This window comes from Pan troglodytes, chromosome 11 (genome assembly GCF_028858775.2).
Source record: "Pan troglodytes isolate AG18354 chromosome 11, NHGRI_mPanTro3-v2.0_pri, whole genome shotgun sequence".
NCBI classification, from domain to species: domain Eukaryota; kingdom Metazoa; phylum Chordata; class Mammalia; order Primates; family Hominidae; genus Pan; species Pan troglodytes.
In genome coordinates, this window is record NC_072409.2 from 94,951,345 (window position 1) to 94,970,918 (window position 19,574).

A 19,574-nucleotide genomic window follows, 5' to 3' on the forward strand; every position below is an offset into this window, starting at 1 on the left:
TGCATAGCAAAGGAAATAATCAACAACATGAAAAGACAACCTGTGGAATGGAGAAAATATTTGCATATTATTCATCTGACAAGGGACTAATATCCAGAATATGCAAGGAACTCAAACATCTCAACAGCAAAAAATAAACAATCTGATTTTAAGATGGGGAAATTAACAGATATTTCTCAAAAGATGTACAAATGGCCAATAAATATATGAAAAAACTGCTCAGCATCACTAATCATCAGGAAAATGCAAATCAAAACCACAATGAGATATCATCTCTCCCCAGTCAGGATGGCTATTATTAAAAACAAACAAACAAACAAAAAACAGCAAATGCTGTTGAGGATGTGAAGACAAGGGAATTCATTCACTGTTGGTGGGAATGTAAACTAGTACACCCACTATAAATAACAGTAGGGAGGTTCCTCAGAAAACTAAAAATAGAACTACAATATGATCTAATAATCCTCCTACTGGGCAGGTATCCAAAGGAAAGGAAATCATTATATCAGAGACATCTGTACCCCATGTTTATTTTAGTACTATTCACAATAGCCATGACATGGAATAAATCTAGGTGTCCAACAATAGATGAATGGATTTTTAAAAATTGGTATATATCCACAATGGAATACTACTAAGCCATCAAAAAGAATGAAGTCCTGCTTGTCATGGCAGCATGGATAGAAATGCAAGACGTTATGTTAAGTGAAATAAGCCAGGAACAGAAAGTTAAATAGCACATGTTCTCACTCATATGTGGAAGCAAAAAGAAAGTTGATCTCACAGAACCAAAAAGTAGAAGAGAGAATACTTAGAGGCTAGGAAAGAGCAGGGGGAAGAAAGAGACAGGGAGAGACTTGTTAAAGGATACAAAACCACAATTAGATGGAAGGTATAAGTTCTAGTGTTCTATACTACTGTAGGGTGAGTATAGTTATCAATAATACATAGTTTCAAGTAGCTAGGAGGAGGAATTGAATGTTCCCAACACAAAGAAATGATAAATGTTTGAGATGAGAGACACACTAATTACTCTGATCTGATCACTATACATAATATCATCAGAACATCTCTATGTACTCCATGAATATGTATAATTATTCGTCAATTAAAAATTTTTTTAAAAAATTTCAAATTTACTTAAAAAAAAACCAACCTCTTAAACAGTAAATAAATGTACAGATGTTCAGACCTTCTGGCAATTATATGCAAATGAGAGCAGTCTTAAGGTATCATTTTATACCTGACTGCTTTTTATTGTTATCATTTGCTTTTTGGGCTGCTTTTTAATATGACATTATAAAAGAAGGAATTTATTCTTTATATTGTTTTATAAGTACTGTTACATAAAGTGACTCATAATTCTTACAAAACTCTATAAAAAACAGTCAATTATTTTCTCCATTTTACAGAAGTGGTCAAAGCTTACAGACACAGTTTGCCTGAAGTTATACAGCCAGTAAGTAGTGGAAGTGGGATATGAACCCAGGCAGCCTGACTCCTATGCTTTTAACCTCTATGTTTTATATTTTTGCAAATTCATACAGGGCTGAGGTACTGAAAACTGGCAAAGCTTTTTGAAGGGCAACGAGGCCTGGCCATCCCTATAGTCACCAAATCCTTGGACTCCTGCTCACTACATTACTGAGAATTTATCTGAGGGAAAGCTGTAGCAGAAGAGAGCTATGTGCATAACGATGTTCACTAAAGGCCAGGTATGGTGGTGCATACCTGTAATCCACTTTGGGAGGCAGAGGAGGGCAGATAACTTGAGGCCAGGAGTTCAAGACCAGCCTGGCCAACATAGAAAAACCCCACTAAAAAAAAAAAAAAAAGAGAGAGAGAGAGATATCTATGCTATCTATCTATCTATCTATCTATCTATCTATCTATCTATCTATCTATCTTTGGGCTTGGTGGCACTTGCCTGTAATTCCAGCTACTCAGGAGGCTGAGGCAGGCCAATCACTTGAGCCTGGGAGGCAGAGGTTGCAGTGAGCCGAGATCACGCCACTGCACTCTAGCCTGGGCGTCAGAGCAAGACTATCTCAAAAAAAAAAAAAAAAAAAAAAAAAAGAAAAGAAAAGATGTTCACTAAAATTGAAATTTAAAAAATGACCAATACGAAAATGATTAAGTTTATTATGACTTATGAATTTGATGAAATATTCTATAGTCATTTAAAAATGATCATTATGCCATGTACAGTGGCTCATGCCTGTAATCCCAACAATTAAAGAGGCTAAGTCAGGAGGATTGCTCAAAGCTAGAGTTTGAGGCCAGACTAGGCAACATTGTGAGACTCCATCTCTACAAAAAGTACAGAAATTATCTGATCCTGGTTGTATGTACCTGCACTCCTAGCTACCTGGGGGGCTGAGGCAGAAGGATCACTTGAGCCAGAAAGTTTGAAGTTGCAGTAAGCCATGATCGTGCCACCGCACTTCACCCTGGGTGATAGAGCCGAGACCTTGTCTCAAAAATAATAGTTGTTATTATATAATTGTTATGGTGATATATAAAAACAGGAAAAGTTTATAATATAATACTAAGTTCAAAAATACAGGCCAGGCACAGTGGCTCACACCTGTAATTCCAGCATTTTGGGAGGCCGAGGGAGGCGGATCACCTGAGGTCGGGAGTTCAAGACCAGCCTGACCACCACGGAGAAGTCCCGTCTCTACTAAAAATACAAAAAATTAGCCAGGCGTGGTGGTGCATGCCTGTAATCCCAGAAGCAACAAATTAAGTAATATCCAGAAATGATAATAGCTGTAGAGTCATGGGATAATTGGTGACATTTTTCCTTCCAAACATTTTCATGAGGTTTATGAAAACAAACCTCATGAAACAAAAAAGGAATCAAACACACCAAAAACATATGCTATTGACAAATGTCCAGAAACCAACGCAATAGGATTCTTTTCTTACTTCCTCAAGGCTTTTTTTGGAAGACATGGGTGCTAATTATGTCCATTTGCATGTAAAGTCATTACTTTTTTAAAAATAGGACAATAAAATAATATACATTTTATGGTACAATATAACACATACACATACATGTAGGAGGACATTATGAAGGACATATTTATAATGGCTATCTCCAAGTGGTGACATGACAGAGGATTGTCTTATTTTCTTCTATATACACTTTTAACTTAGTATTATACATATATACTGACTTCTGATAATATTTTTTAAAGAGTTGTACAGGTAAACTATTTCTAAATTAAAATACTCAAAAATCACACATAACCTTGGCAACCAACTCCATGATTTCATCAGAAAACAGGACAGCTTTCTCGTATTATTTATTCTACTCAGAGTTCACTAAGTCTGTTCCCTTGTCATATTTCCTTCTCAACAATTACCTCTCATGGTAATAGTTCAAAAATGACTGAAGGAGCATATGCCTACCTGTACTTCGTATCCAAGCCCAATACTTACACACGCAGATCACTGACCAATTAACCCATATCAAGAAAGAAAGCCATTCATAATGACTATTACGTGGACTTAAATATACTTTGCTTAGTTAATACTTCTTACTGTGAATTTTTAAAGCCTAATAGGAAAATATAAGCTTAGAAAGTGTTAGCCACATTCCCCAGCAATATAATAACAAAAATAATGCTATTACATAGAAATATCTAATATTAGCATTAGAAAGAATCACTTTTATTAAGTACTTTAAATATGTTTCTAATGTATTATAAAAGAAGTGGATAAAATCTTGATGAGATATGAACAGCCTACGATCTTGAGAAAATCAGAAATCAGACAAAAGAATAAAAGTAGAAAAGAAGCAAAAAAGTAAAAGTCAAAAATCAGAGGTTCTTCAGGGGGAAAAAATATCCACGTTAGGAGGAATTAGATGATGAGCAAAGATTTTAAGGCTAGTGTAGTCAAGAAATGTTCACAAGAATAGATAATAGTGACGACAAAAGATTAAGGAACAATATATCTGATAGAGGAATTCCAGGGCTATGAGAGAAGAAAGAAGAATGTCACATGGTGTAGCAAAAAAAAAAAAAACCAGTTATAGTCAAAACCATGAATTGAATTATTTAAAAACTGAGGGAATCTCATCTATTTAGTATCTTTTTAAAATGTGGGTCTGCATGAAAGAATGGATGCTATGAACATCTTACATGTTCTATCACATGAGTACTAAAGTCAGTATCCTAAGTGAGAAAGCCCTAAACATTAGAAAACAGATTAACAGATTCACTATCTCAAATTTGATTGGCTAAATTTGAGACCACCATGCCCAATCTCATCCTAGCACAAATGTGGATTGGGGATGGCCCATCACATTTCTTTCCTCTAGTGAGTTGCTGAAGTTAAAAGTAGCAAGCAGAGACAATGAAACCATGCCATCCCTAAACTTTTCTGCCTATGCGAAGCATTATTTTTATTTTCTAAAACCATTTATTCCTCAAAAGAGTTCACTAAAGTTGCCATCCTTCCTATCAGCAGTCCCACCGGGCTCTGATGAGTGACATCCAGACATTTAAACTCAAAAGCTGCTTCAGAAGGGAGTTATTAAAATTCAAATGAGCTGGGTATATTGAAGAAGAAAACACTCGTTTGCATGCACACCTCCGCATTTGGCCATCCCATTTAGCCCCATAGAGCAGGGTCTGGTTTTGTTTTTGTAAATGGGCTTTGGAGGCGGAGGTCAGCCTCCCACGGCCCCCACTCCTCTGGGGTCATCATTAGTAATGTGTAAGGCTGAATAGATTTTCCTCTGAATCTAGTCAGCAAACCTGACAAGACGACAGCCCTCTCCCACAACTTGAAAATGCCAAAAATCTGATTGGTAATATGGCATTCTTAATACTTCATTTATTTGTTTTAAAACAGCTTTCAGCAAGACTGCACATAACAACACTGATTCCAGTTCCACTTGATTTTTCAGCCTTATAGCAGAACACTTCCTGTTGTATGATGACTACAGAATCATAAAAATGTTACATTCAACCGAAAATTTCCCATAAGATTCAGAGAAAATTCATGTCTGCCAAGAAATATGGATCTGGGGAGCTAGACTAACATTTTATTCACTAGAAAAGAAAAAGAGTCTATATTTTACTTGACCTTAAGAGTTTTTACTTTTATTTCTCATGAAAATATCTCACATCATTTTAAAATTTCATATCAATAAGCAACCTAACAAAAAATATAGCAGAAATATATATGTATTCCTAGCACTAGTTTGGCCATGAAAATTTTAGATTCTCATTTAGTAAGAATTTTCTCCTAATGAAGGCATCTCTACTATAATATTTATTTTAAGTAGACTTAATTTATGGTAACACAAACAATGAACTAACTGTACATTACGTGTAATATATGATGTTTATATATAAATATGTCATGTACAACAATGACATAACCATATGTCAATTTTTACTGAGGAAAAGTAAATCATGCCAATTCAGGACCCTAGAATAATAGCACAAATTCTAGAACTCCAGAAATTAATGGAATTTGTCTCCAGGCTATGAAAATATTCAAAATCTGGAAGCTCCAGGGATTACTGTACCCAGTGGGAAATCAGACAACACAGATTTAACTTCCCTTCCAAAGGTAACATTTTACTTCCATGACCCTCACAAATCAAACTGCCACTTCCAGATTTTTTCCAGTTTTTTTGTTTATTTTTTTCCTTTCTAAAATTGGGATGGTCTTGCTATAATACAGGCACTGATTTTGCCCAGACTGACCTAACCAAGGAAGACTGACCTAGCCAAGGAAGAATAAAATTAGCAAACCCATCAATGAAAGAATATCACAGTAATGAAGCTGATTCCTGAGCCATGACATGTTCAGTTCTAATCCATTTTTTCCTCACAGCCCTGAAAACTATATGTGTATTATTAAGGAGCATTTATTCAATAAGTTACATGGCATTGTTCTGGCTCCAGTTAAAAACAAAAGGCACTCAATCTCTGTCTTCAAGTTGCTTGTACTTTAATGGGGGTGGCAGCAATACAGAATCACAAAGGCTCAAATGTGTGCAAGGAAAAGAACACAAACTAAAAATAGGAACTAGAGCCAGTGATTTCAACAACACAGAATGATTATAAAAGATGCAGGGAGAAGATCTACTTGCAAGACAGATCCCGGGATAGAAACTGCACCCAGGTGTATTTTCTCTTTCTAGATCACACTCACTTGAAATGGATAGGAAAAGTAATCTGTGCTTATACTTTTGAAAGGGCCAAATGGGAGATTAAGATTTTCACAGAGCCACCCATGGTCGGAGACAGTGATTCTAAGAAACCACACAATGTGTATATTTATGTACCAATTATTGTAGCTAGCTGCTGGTCATCTCTATTGCAAAGATGGTTTAGCAGATGAAAATATTCACCCCTTCAGATTTATATTGCTTGATTCTACAGAGGCATGCTTAGGGTACACAAATTTACTTATAACAACATGGAGATAGAATGATAAAATTCAAGAAATGTGCTCACTTGCCTTTTTTTCCTCCTGTAATGAAAAAGCCAATAGCTGCTCCAATAAAACTGCTTTCAGGCAAATAGCTATAGTCAGTAGGAACTGTGGAGACAGAAAATGATCAAATTAACCAGTGAACTTGGCAGGACTAATGAAGGAAAGATAATGATCTCATGCTGCCATATCAACCTAGAGACAAAGTGGAGATGTTTATGCCATTAATCTCAGCACAACACTTTGTGGCTGCAACTAATTCTATTAGATTAAGTGACTGGCCTTGAAGTAATCACTTAAGCTATGTAAGCAAATCTAAAATGGTGGCAAAGTTAGAAAAGTCTGGAAAAAAAATTATGGAGGATGAACACTTGAGTGAAGTGGTTTAAAAAAAAAAAAATCCTTTCCACATTGTCACATCAATAAGCCCCAATCCAGTGACCTCCTCAGCGTTCAGCAAGGAGTCTGCCGAGCTTCAACGCTGAGACCACTGTAGTAGGTGCCACTTCAGGACATGTGGAATCGAATATATGAACCATAGAAATTCAACAACTAGTACTAACAGCACCAGTCCCTTACCTAAGGCAGAGACCTGTAAGTGACCAACATGTGCAAATAACCAGATGTGGTTGCTGAGCTGGAATGGTGAAGCAGTGACATTTATGCTAGTTGAATCCTGAGTTTCTCCTAAATTCTTTTCCTTCCAGTTTCCCATAATGGTTTCATGAGATGGTTTTTACTGCAATAAATGACTCAATTGGAAAATTCCATCAGGAACAAGTAGCTGTACTTTTCCAGATACACAATCATTTTGTTCAGAAGAACCTGGGTATAAGATGATTCACTAGTACCTGATTTGAGTATATGTAGGCCAGACCAAGTACCCCATAATATGGCAATTAAAAGCCTACATAAAAAAATAAAAGCCTGCCATAAATATCCTATCTTACCAGGACACTGTGAGATCCCTGCCCTTCAAAACTAGTATTACCCAGGGCTTCCAGTATGACTCAGTTTTCTTCTTTTTTCCATTTTAATGTGGTAACTTTAGCTGTCTAAAGTTCACTACATTGCCAAGGCTGTAGACCAGTTGTCCTATTTCCATAGCTACAGAATGACTGAAAGAAAGGAAAATGGTAATTTCAGAGGCCCACATTTACGTTAATGCCATCTGTAGACTACTTGTCAGTGGGTAAGTAAAACTAAGTTTTAATAAGGAATCATTGGTACCTGAACCTCTCTGGCCTGGGTCCAAGATAGCCAGTGGGTCAAAATTCTATAAAGAGCAAGGAGCAGATGTATTAACGGTCATGCCTTCCCCAGAAAATCTCCAAGTACAAATGCACATTAAGCATGTCGGGACTGCAAATATCTTTTACTGCTTTTACCAAAAAGCTAGAAATAGAAAAGGCCTTGTCATATTAAGGCCTAGAATTTCAATTCCAAGGCTAAGAAGGTACACACCTTTAAATGTACTACCCCATTATTTTTTCAAAATCAGAGGCCAGAAAAACTCCAGCCATATATGAAGAGACTTTTAATGAAACATGAATACTATACAAACTACCATTACATCTAGTAAAATAAATCTGTTCCAAGCTTGAAGGACCTGGTTCCTAGTTTCTAGATTTGTCACCAAATTAACTCTGTATGTAACTCATGTAATCTTTCCGAGCCATGAGTTCTTCGTTTGTGAAATACAGGACACTGAATGTCTAAACTGTTCTCTAAGGGAGGCAGAGAGAAGGAGTAAAAAGAGTATGAGCTTTGGAGGCCAAAAGATCTGAGTTCAAACCACATGTCCATCACTTACTGTCACATGACCCTGGGTAAGTCAGGAAGCCTTTCCATACACCATTTCCCTCTGACGTAAAACAGAGATGGTAATACCCATTACTTAGGGTTGTTGTGAAGATTAATGCTCTTAACAAACTACAGAGCGCTGGGTCAGCAATCCCTCCCTTCCAGCTCCAGTATTTTATGACTTTAATCCTACCAGAGGCTCTACTTTGACTTGAGGATAGAGTAGATAGATGAAGATGTCCAAGAAGCCAGACTGCATTTGACTGGAGACCAATCACCCCAGAGACACTAATGACCTACAAATAAAAAGGTAACAGTTCAATGATGGGATAAGATCCAAGTTCCATTCAATAAAAGGTCACTCACAGAAAGTCACCAGTCATTTAGGAGGTGGTGGCTTGGCTGGCAACGAGCAGTCCTATGACAAGATGTCATATCATGTGTCTAGTACGCTATACCTGTGTCATATAGATACTCAACAACTGTCTGCTGAATGAATGAATGATTCAATCAATCATTTAATCATGGCAGAAAGTACTAGTGGTTTTCTCAGGTTTCACTGAGTGAGACTGGTCTCAAATAAATTTTCAAAAAAATTGCAAAAGAACAAAATCCAGAAAGTACAAAAGGGGTGACAGTTACTTAAGATGAAAATACCTCTAAAAATGGAAGGAGATACATTTTGTTCTCTTCTGTAAATTATGCTCTACTGCTGCTTTATCATTCATAAGGATTTTTAAAATAATAATTTTCATTTACAGATTTTTCTTCCACATTATGGTAACTTAAATTTCAGTAGAATTATTTTTTGAGAATATTTCTATTCACACATGCAAAAAAGAGTTTTGTCTGTTCAGAGATTTTTGTTTGCTTTTAAAAGTCTGAATTACTAAAACTCCTTTATGTGATAGGTATTATCTATCATCAGCCACATTTTACAAGAACGAAAACAAGTATGCTAAATGAAAAGAATAAAATATAAAGTTCTATATGCACTAAGAATACCAACTATGCAAACAAAAGAATACTTGAAAAGAAGTATGATGAAATATCAATAACAGTTGCTTCAGGTTTGAAGGACCATCAGTGATATTTTTTTCAGCTTCTTTCATTACGTGCTTTCAAATTTTATGCAACAAACATAATCTTTTTTTTTTAAATCTTAAAAGAAAAAAACATTTCTTAGGAGATTAATATGTCTATTCTTTAGTCAAGGATAACAATTACAATGAAATGCCCAAACACTTTTATCAGTGACATCTGAATTAGTGCCTCTTGACCTTTCTACCGAGATCTGCCATGCCCTTTGATCACCTTCTATTTTTCCTTATCTTTAGGGCCTGACATTCCTTGCAGAATCAGGCTTTAATTTTTAAGAAAAACCAATGCCAACTTAAGTTTACTAAAAAAAATGCCAGCTTTCTTTTTTTCCCAAAGGTAGTGCATGTTTGTCAGTTAACACAGGTCCACACATCACTCCCAAATGCCTCTTGAACTCAGCGGGAATAACCAGAGACTTTCCCATTTTCCAGGTAAAACATGTTGTATCATGTAATAGAAAAAAAGACAACAAAGGGGGATATGTTTTCCACCCAAGGATTTTAAATTCATTTTCTCACCTGAGTTAAGGTTCTAATGACTTCATTAAGTCTGCCTTGAAAATGAGAGGTCTGGATGGCTTCTGATTTCAGCTGAAAGAAGAAGAAGAAATACCCATCCCACCCACCCCCATAAAAAAGTTAAGAGTTATATTCCTGGTGCATGAGCTATCCATCTTCTAAGTTATAAAACAGTTTATCATTATGTCCTTCTATTTCAAATACATAAGCTATGAACTCCTCAAAGGCAGGGCCCCATGCTTTATCTATCATTGATTTCCTGGTACCTGTTCACTGTGGCATGTAAGCAATCACTCAATCAACTTTTAATGCATAAAAACAGAGCTCCTTTAGAATTACTTATAAACTTACACATATATATGTCCACTGTGAAAATATTTTGAAGTTAAAGAACAACCACATAGACATATATCAGACATTAAGATGCAAAATGGAGTTTCTTGCAAATAACTTTGGAAATTTCTTATCCTTCAATCATCTTTTCTCAGGCAGGGAAATTTGTGGAGAGCACCTAAGTTGGCCAGGTTTAATCTCTAAAAACCAAATTAAATAAAGAACAAACCTCTATAGAAATAATCCTTGGTTAAGTGCAATTATTCATACAGCAAGGCATTAAAAAGTCTGGTGTAACTATTACCATGAGCATAAATCCTTCTGTTCTTAGCATACTAAAACACTGGGTATTCTTCTCCCGCTATGGCTATGTACATATTTAGATGTCTTCCCCTCCATGGTTCCTTTCTTTACCTGCATTACATCCCCTTCAGAGCCTACCAAGGCCACCATGCCATGAAGAGCTGCCAGACAAAGCATTGTGGGAGTGCCCTGAAAACAAAGCATCAGAATACGAAAAGAGGGAATCAGTCCTTGGGTTTAGATTCTATAAAACTTCTTAGGACACGGAGAAATAAATGGTTGAATTGGTACCAAACTTATAGGGTCAACGTAACCTGTATAACTGAATCAAAAATGGCAGCAGACTAAAATAAAGTAACAGATTAAGGTTGTTAGATCATGGGTGGATTCTTGCTTTTATTTTTCAAAAAACAAAATGTTGTCTTAAAATTAAAACTCAGACAAAATAGCCAGTTCAAAAAAATTATAATAGTTGGCAGAATGCATTATTTATAAGGGATTTAAAAGTATGTGATCTCTTTCATTTAAAATTGCCTATTCTTTTACCATTAACATATATATCTCAGCAACTCCTATAAATGATCCAATAAAGTAGTTCTTTTTCCATTATACAAATATGAAATAGCATACAACAGGTGACCTCTACCTCTGTTAGAACAATTCTGATCCAGGCAGGGAGTAGTTTGCTGCCCAAGTCTTCAGCTTTTCCATGTCCACACACAGACAATCCATGAACTATGTTTCCTAAAGCCAGGGCAAAACCTGAAGTCTGATATAAATAAATAAAAATGGGGTAAGAAAAAGAAAAAAAAAAGACACAGATTTAGAACGTTTATAAATAGCAACATAAACACTTTTAGTGCTAACTTTCCTAATGACAAGTTGTATTTGTCATATGAAAAATCAGACTTAAGTGTTTTTTTGTTTTTTGTTTTTTTTAATCTAGACTGGTTTGCATCGTAAACTGCAGGGTCTAATTGCAAGGAATTCAGCTTCAGTGAGTAATTTATTTCAGGAAAGTAATACTGCACTATTGAGCAGCTTAGCTCAAACAATTCGAAGAGGTTAGGGTGAAAAAACCAAGGTAGACCACACAAGGTCAATCAACTCCTAAACAAAAAGAAAGCATCCCATAATAAGCAAAGTATATGAAAAATTCTACATTTCAATTTTTCAAAACTTACTCTGAATGTAAGTGAGCGGGTATATAACCATAAAACAGTAACGATAACATTACGAGCTTAAAACCAATGAATTCTGCAATAACCCATTATCATCAATATTAAGACACTGGAGAAACCTTTAAAAAATCCACATGGGGAAATTCTATAGCATGTGTAATCAGATAAAATGGTTTTTTTCAGTTTTTTTTATTGTATTAATGTACACTTAAAATTTATCATCTTTACTGTGAATACCAGTTCAACGGCATTAAGTACACTCATACTGCTGTGCAGTCAATACCACCATCCATCTCCAGAATCTTTACCTTGAAAAACTGAAACTCTTTACCCACTAAACAGTAACTCCCCATTCCTCCCTTCCTGTAGGCCCGAGCAACCACCATTCTACTTTCTGTCTCTATGCTTCTGACTACTCTACGCAGCTCATGTAAGTAAAAGCACACAGTGTTTGCTTTTTGTTATTTGTTTATTTCATTTAGCATAATGCCTTCAAGGTTCATCCATGTTCTAGTACATATCAGAACTTCCTTCTTTTTTAAGGTTGAATAATATTTCAGAGGAAACATTTTAAGGTTACTTAATTTAGTTTATAGGTACTTAAATTTTCTTATACATATTTGGTCATGAGTAGAGATTTTCTGCCTTGAATTTTCTGAAGTTTGACTTTATCAGAGACTTCTATGTATTCATATCTTCACAAATTTTTGTTTCTAACTTTACATAACTCTTATATTCCCTAGCCATATATTTTATGATCTTATAACTATAGAGCAATAGTCAGAGAGAGAGAGAGAAAAGCATATCAACACTCTCTCAAAGAAAAAGAAATGTCTACAGAATGAGACAGGGGATAAGGAGAGAAAAAGACATCTGTGACTTTTGGCTACAGCTGTGAGAAAAGAGAATAGTTAGAAGTTCCTCAGTTCTAGACATGAAAAATATCCCATTATACTCTAATTCAGAGTAAGTCAAAAGCAGAACTTAGCAGCAGCATGAGACCCACAGAGAGAAATAATCAGGGCACACGTTCCAACCTGCTGGCTATTCTCCACTAACAGTCGAAGCTTGTTCATAACATCCTCAGCCTCTGTAGCCTCAATAATTCCAGCACTGAACGCTGATGTACATACACAGCTAAGTGTGTAGGCAAGGACCTGAGAAGAAAATACAGCAGAAAAATGTGTCTTCAGGAGGAAAAATAAAAGAACTTGGTTTAGTTGACAAGATATTCTGTCAAACTCCCCCCAAGAGTAAGAATTGGATTCAAATACATTTACCATGGATTGGGCACTGGTTTTCTGCCTAACTTATATTGTAATATTTCATAACACTGTCATGATGGGTATGATTATTCCTACTTTATAGATAAGAACTTTGAAGCTCAATTTCATGTAGCTAGCAAGTGACAAAGGAGGGATTCAAACCCAGGTCTTTAGACTCATAATAGTAAATTTCTTCACCACATTATGCCAGAGCACAGCACCTATCAACAGCAGAAGGAAACCGATTTTCATCACCAGTGGGTGCTACTAATTAATTGCCATGCATTCCCATCCAAGGCCAAACAGGATAGGAAATTCAAAGAAGTGAAACACTGCTCCATTAAGATTCTCTAGGAGAAGTAGTGGAGCATAACTGGAACAGGAATATGGATTCTGGAGTCAGATAAATTGTATAAAATAGGAATACTAATACCTGCCTCATAGCACTAGTGTGGGAACTTAATATGTTGATGAATGAATGAATGAATGAATAAATAAAATATGGGTAAAAAACAATGGTGGGAATGGAGCCAAGATTTGGGAATATGTCCCAAATTGACCATTTACTAGCGAAGTAACTTTGGGCAAGTCACCCAATCTATCTGAGTCTCAATTTTTGCACATCAAATTTAGTCATCCCCTCTCTGCTACCTCCTTTTTTCGTGATAAAAAACCTCCCTTATAAGAATGCTGTTAAGACAAAGTAGAAAATTCAACTTCTACCACTGGTTGATATGGCATGAAAAACGTAAGTGGTTTCTAAGGTAGAAGTTGAATAATAAAACATCAGAGGGGAGAAAAAAAACTGCTTGCTTAAGGCCTTATAAATCAAAACATTACAGATGCATCAGTTATAAAAACATTGCTTTCATTTATAATTAATTTGCTCCTAGGTTGCAAGATTTACTCTTTTGGCTTTAAAAAAATATGTACTTTAAAATCACACTCTACACTGCTTTAAAAATGGAAATGTAGTGCATGTCTTACAACAAAACTTCATTCCTCTGTGCCCAAAGAAATTCACCAATTCAACAAGTCCTATTGCTGAAAGCAGAGGAGCTGAGCAGGGAAACACAGCAGCCATTATGTACTCATCAATAGCTCGTGGGCAGGCTGGGATAAAATAGAATCTGTTCTAATGAGAGAGAGAATCAGGCCAGGCCACAAGGTCATACCCTGCTCCTCTCAAAGAAGAGTATAAGCGGTCCAGCTTCACCTGGGCAAAATAGAGACAGGCATGACACATGCCTGAAATGTTCCATCTAAAAACATGGTTAACACCCATGAACTGGATCACATGAACTCCAATTCTGCATATTTTTGCACCACAACAGAAAAAAAACTTTTCTCTAAGTGTGGTAAAGGGAATTTTCTCAATAATATTTTATGCTAGCTGACATTTTAAAAAATCAAATGCCTTTTGATCAGCAGTTTCTGAAGCTTATTCCTGGGCATTTTTGAAAGTTATATTTGGCTTGAGCACAATTCTAAAAATCTCGATTTAACCTTCTTCCAGAAATTGCAGCTCTTCTTAGAAAGTGCCTTCTAGTGATGCTGAGTTAGGTTTTGTATTCACTAAAGGCTCTTATCTTATATGCCACATTTAGGTTTAAGTTGATTTAAACTGCCACATAATATGAAAACCTTATGATCTAATATTGGTTGTTTGCCATTCAGATTTTCTCTTTGAGGAAGAATTTAATTTATAGGGTTACCAAAATATGGTAAGTCCAAAATAAGTGGCAAGAAGAAAACAAAAGAGAGCAGAGGGGAAAAAAATGTAGCCTCCATCTCTTACCTCCTGAAACGTTCTGCTCTGGCTCCCGCTGTCATCTAGGTGCGCAGACAGCTTCCGGAGCAATGCCGCTACGTGAACGCGGGACTGCATTTGGCTGCTGTGGCTCATGAGGGACAGAACAAGTCCAACTCCCAATATACAGCCCGTGCTTGGAAGCCAAAAAAGATAAGATGTTAGGATCGTAAGAAATCCACACAATTGCTCTTCACTTACCATGGGTGTTTACAGAGCTCTCAAACCTTGGTGAGATGGCTGGATTCAAATTCTGCTGCCTAGTAGATGGTGTGCCCCATCATCCATGACAAGTACACACACCTCTCCCCTCAAAACGAAAACCTGACATCAAAACAGGTATCTGTGGCCCATGCTAGTGCTGTACACCCCCTAGATAAAAACAAAAGGCAGGAAATAGTTTGACTTAAACTTTATGGGTGAGAAGAGGAAAAGGCATACACCAGCTTTATTTGTGCCCTTACAGAAATGCTGTAGTTTTCCCTGCAACACCCCTACCTGCATGTTGAGTACACTGTGATCAGCTGCATAAGGAGAGAAAAGACTAAAATTCAGGATGTGAGCTGAGGATATCTGACTAATAGCAAAGAAGATAAATGCAAGGCATGATTATGAGGTACTACTAGGTGTTTCATGTTTCCTAGTCAACTTCAACAAATGGAATTTCTTTCCTAAAGAAACTGTTTGTGCACAATGACATTAATCCTTCTCTCCCCTCTGATCTTACAGAATACCACTGGGTCAGAAGAGAAAATGGACAAATGACAGGCTTGTCAAAAGTTACCCCATGTGACAATTCAATTGAAAGCTAGGGCTTTGTGCCCCCAATTCTCCTGAATGAATACATATCCATTTAAAGAAAATAATTGTTCTCTCAGAAAACTTCAAGATAGTATGGTAAGATAATGCAGCTTGTGGTAATGCTTTACTTTAAAGAAAAAAAGCTTTTGTCATTGTTTTTTAAATGGAGAAAATGCAATGTTTTTTCAGAAATCACCCTTACTCTGGCTTGCCTTGCCTCTCATCATGATATCTGCTGCCAAAGAAGACATTCCAGGGCATTTCTCCAATAATGTATCTCAATGCCCACATGTTAGGTCATTTTGCTCTTAAACAGCATCTACCCCCTTGGTCAGTGTCAAGAACATTTGCATAATTTTATGAACATGTAACTTACTTCCCCCAACGTGCAAATGGAGCACCCACACCTAAAAGAAGACACCCAGAAGGATAGACAGGCTACAGGATTTGCTCAAGGTCACACAGAGAGCATCCAGCAGAGCACGGCCAATACAAGGGGATTTTTTTTATTCCTAGCCTTCTGCCCCATCTGCCAAACCCAAAGCCCCTCTCAGTGCCCTTCATGGTGCCATGATGGAATACGTATGAGAAGGCACCGTATCTCAAGTGTGTTTTTCTAGTTTCTGTTGCATAACAATCAGCCATTCAAAAATCCTTCGTAAAGAAGCTACTACAGTAATAATCCATCATTAGTCAGGCAGAACTGCTGTTACAGCTTCGTAAACTTAACAAGCTCAATGCATTTTCAACCAGTTAAATCAACATCTAAGATCTCAATACAACATGCTTTTGAGACTAATCACATTTACGGAAGAGGAAAGGCTACTCTTGATTAATATGAATGTAAAGCCTTTGCTATTATTTAGAATCTACAGGGAAGTTTTTTGGCTATCTTTGTATATTGATGCATATAACAATTTGACAGAATTAGACCAAAGATATAATTAGACAAAATTTGATTAATACTTAGACAAATTTGACTCTTGTTCCCTCTTTGACTATTTAACTGCTACTTATGCTTAAGATTTCAAATGTTACTTCCTCAGAGACATCATCCCTCGCCCAGCAGAGAGCCTCTTTAATACTCTCCCACAGCACCCTGTGCTAATTTACTTCATACAATTTTAATTATAAACTCTGATGAAAATTATTTGGGGTATTGTTTGATTATTATCTCTTCCCTGGCCTGAAAGCTCCATAAGGGTGGGTATACCTTTTCTGTTTTTTTCCCTACCACAGTATCTGCTGCACCTAGTATACTGCTTGGCGTATACAGGCACTCAACCAGTATTTATTGAAAGCTGAAGAACTAACCAAACTAAGAATTTTAAGAGTCTAGAGTAGAGAGAAGATCTACAGAGGAAGAAGAAAAAAGCAAGACTTGATTCTTATGTTTAGTAGGAGGCAAATTTTATGAGTAGTAAAATTCACTGAACGTATCATGCAAGATTCACCCAAGAAAATTCAGTTTCTGTTTCTTGCCAGACTAATTTCAGAAAGAGGAATATTGGGCTCATCTGGAAAACAAATTCCTCTCAAAGCTCATTCCAATAGGGTTTATCTTTCTGAATAAACAAGGAAGTATGTAAGTCTTGCTTTTCAGGCTATCCTGGGCACATAAAAATCTCTATCCCCTAGATTGAAGCCCCTCTTTCATCATCTCAGGAGATAGACGTATTAAGGCTTTGAAAAACACATCTGTTTCTAGTTCACATTTACCTAAAATTCATCATAGCAATTATTACTATAACCTAAGCAACGTTATAATTCACTAGCGATTCTATTCATTGCTACAGCGGCAGTTAAGTGACTGGTGTAACATATGAATATATAACAGTGTATGTATATACATGCTATGGCATATACATCTATTGCCCCTCTGAATAGGTCCCCTCTCATTCATCTCAATTTTCCAGTATGCACCAATAATGTAGTCCTAAAACTTTATTCCTGATTTCCCTCTGATTTCTAAATCTTCTATATTTTAATGTGTTTATTTTTGTTCTAAGTCTTAAAATGTTCCCCCAGGTGCTTAGTTCAGCAATTCCACATATTTACCTCATTCTAGCTTCTCTTTGATATGTCTGCCAGCTTTGAACCAAGAATAGCTTGGGCAGAGGTAGCTTTTATAACTTTCTGTCCACTGAAAGTAAAAAGGAGTTAAGTGTTGGTGTCTCCAACAGAGGAAATAAAAACAAATTATAATATTGGGTATGAAACTGAACTTTGGAGTTGCTAACATAAATGTTCTATAAGAGTGCTAACAAATGATAAAGATAATTTGAGTTTTTAAATTCCATACACTATTATGTCATTACTTATTTGAATCTATTATCAGAGTATATTAAAATATCACCAGCAAAAGAAATCCTGAAACTTAAAAGCTAAGCAATTCTGATATTTGTGTTGCTGCATCAACTCAGATATATATTTTTTAAAATTAATTGGAGATGAATCTTCAATTCCCTAGTTTACTGTAGGCAATCCTGCAGATTAAGTACTAGGCCATCTAATAATTAGTTCTAATAACAGTTAACATTTATATAGTGCTTTGCCCTTTACAAAGCGCTATACAAATGTTATCGCATTTGTAAAAGCTCAGTAGTAATTAACCAAAGCTTGGGTCATTGATGACTGCATGACTACAGTTAGGGCTGTGAGGATCACAATGGCACAATGAGCTACCACTAGATGGCAGTAAAATCTTAGTGATAGGCTCACTAACACCAGCCTGGCCAGGTGTGCGGGTTCTTTCAGCAGGGAGATGTCCATTAAATCGGGAAGCATGGTGAATTTGCTCTGGGTGAATTCTATCATTTGAGGGAGTACACTCCCGCATCTACTAACTAACTTCTAGTAAGACTTCCACTGTTTCACTTGAGGGAGGCTTGCCCTAGACTCCGGAAATCTCATTAGATAAGGGAATACTTTAAATCCTGAGTCAGGCTTTCAGGTCTGGGTCTAGTTAAAAAGCAGAAGGAAGAATTAAAATATTTAAAAAAAAAAAGTGTGGGTGACACTTGCATGTCAGAAAAAAAATAAATACACAGTATACTGTCCAGCATCAAACTGCTTTCCTTCTATTGAAATGTGTTATCCATACTGTGTTATGTAAGAAAGAAAAATGGCTTTGAAGTCAGATGTCCCAGGTTTCTCTCTTGGCTCTGCCACTTATTAAGCATATTACCCTGAACAAGCCTCCTATCTGAGACTCACATTCTTTATCTGTAAATCAAAGTGATGATGATTCCTACTTCAGTATCATGTTTAGGTTGTGACATGGATGTAATTCCATGAGAAACAGATGTGAAAATGCCTAGCTCAGTATGCAGCTGCTCAGTAAGTATCAGTTGAACCTGAAGCCAAAAAGAGAACTATGCTGGGTGCAGTGGCTCACATCTGTAATCCCATTACTTTGGGAGGCCAGGGTTGGGAGGATTACTCGAGGCCAGGAGTTCAACATCGGCCTAGGCAAGACAGTAAGACCCTGTCTCTACAAAAAATAAAAAAATTAGTCAAGCATGGTTGCATATGCCTGTAGTACCAGCTACTTGAGGCTGAGGCAGGAGGATTGCCTGAGCCCAGGAGGTCGAACTTGCACTAAGCCATGATTGTATCACTGCACTCCAGCCTGAGCAACAGAGTGATATCCTATCTCAAAAAAAAAAAAAAAAGGGAGAACTGCACAAGGACTGACACCTAGAGAGCATTAGTAATGATGAAGCACTAAACTTCATTAACTGTAGAACTAAAAGTTTGGAGAGGATGGAAGAAGGACTTCTTGAAGGGCCTGAGTTTTTAATTGGGCTCTAACAGACAGGCAAGTTTCCACTAACTGGACAGGAAGTCCAGGCCTACCCGTCTCTCTCTCAATATAGTTGTTCATTAAAAAGGATAGAAAACCAAACACCGCATGTTCTCACTCATAGGTGGGAATTGAACAATGAGAACACTTGGACGCATGTTCTCACTCATAGGTGGGAATTGAACAATGAGA

At 36.6% G+C, this 19,574-nt stretch overlaps 1 protein-coding gene across 12 annotated transcripts in view; it reads right to left on the reverse strand.

Annotated features, from left to right (window-relative positions):
• Positions 1-19,574, reverse strand: part of FOCAD (focadhesin) — a 313,151-nt gene that overhangs the window by 37,390 nt on the left and 256,187 nt on the right. For all 12 annotated transcript variants that reach the window (XM_009456376.5, XM_063787945.1, XM_063787943.1 and 9 more), the window contains 7 exons: positions 14,765-14,912; positions 12,739-12,858; positions 11,167-11,289; positions 10,632-10,709; positions 9,885-9,956; positions 8,459-8,561; positions 6,490-6,570 (listed from right to left, as the gene is read on the reverse strand). In XM_009456376.5, coding sequence (XP_009454651.2) covers positions 6,490-6,570; positions 8,459-8,561; positions 9,885-9,956; positions 10,632-10,709; positions 11,167-11,289; positions 12,739-12,858; positions 14,765-14,912 — 725 coding nt within the window. The remainder of the gene's footprint in view (positions 1-6,489; positions 6,571-8,458; positions 8,562-9,884; positions 9,957-10,631; positions 10,710-11,166; positions 11,290-12,738; positions 12,859-14,764; positions 14,913-19,574) is intronic.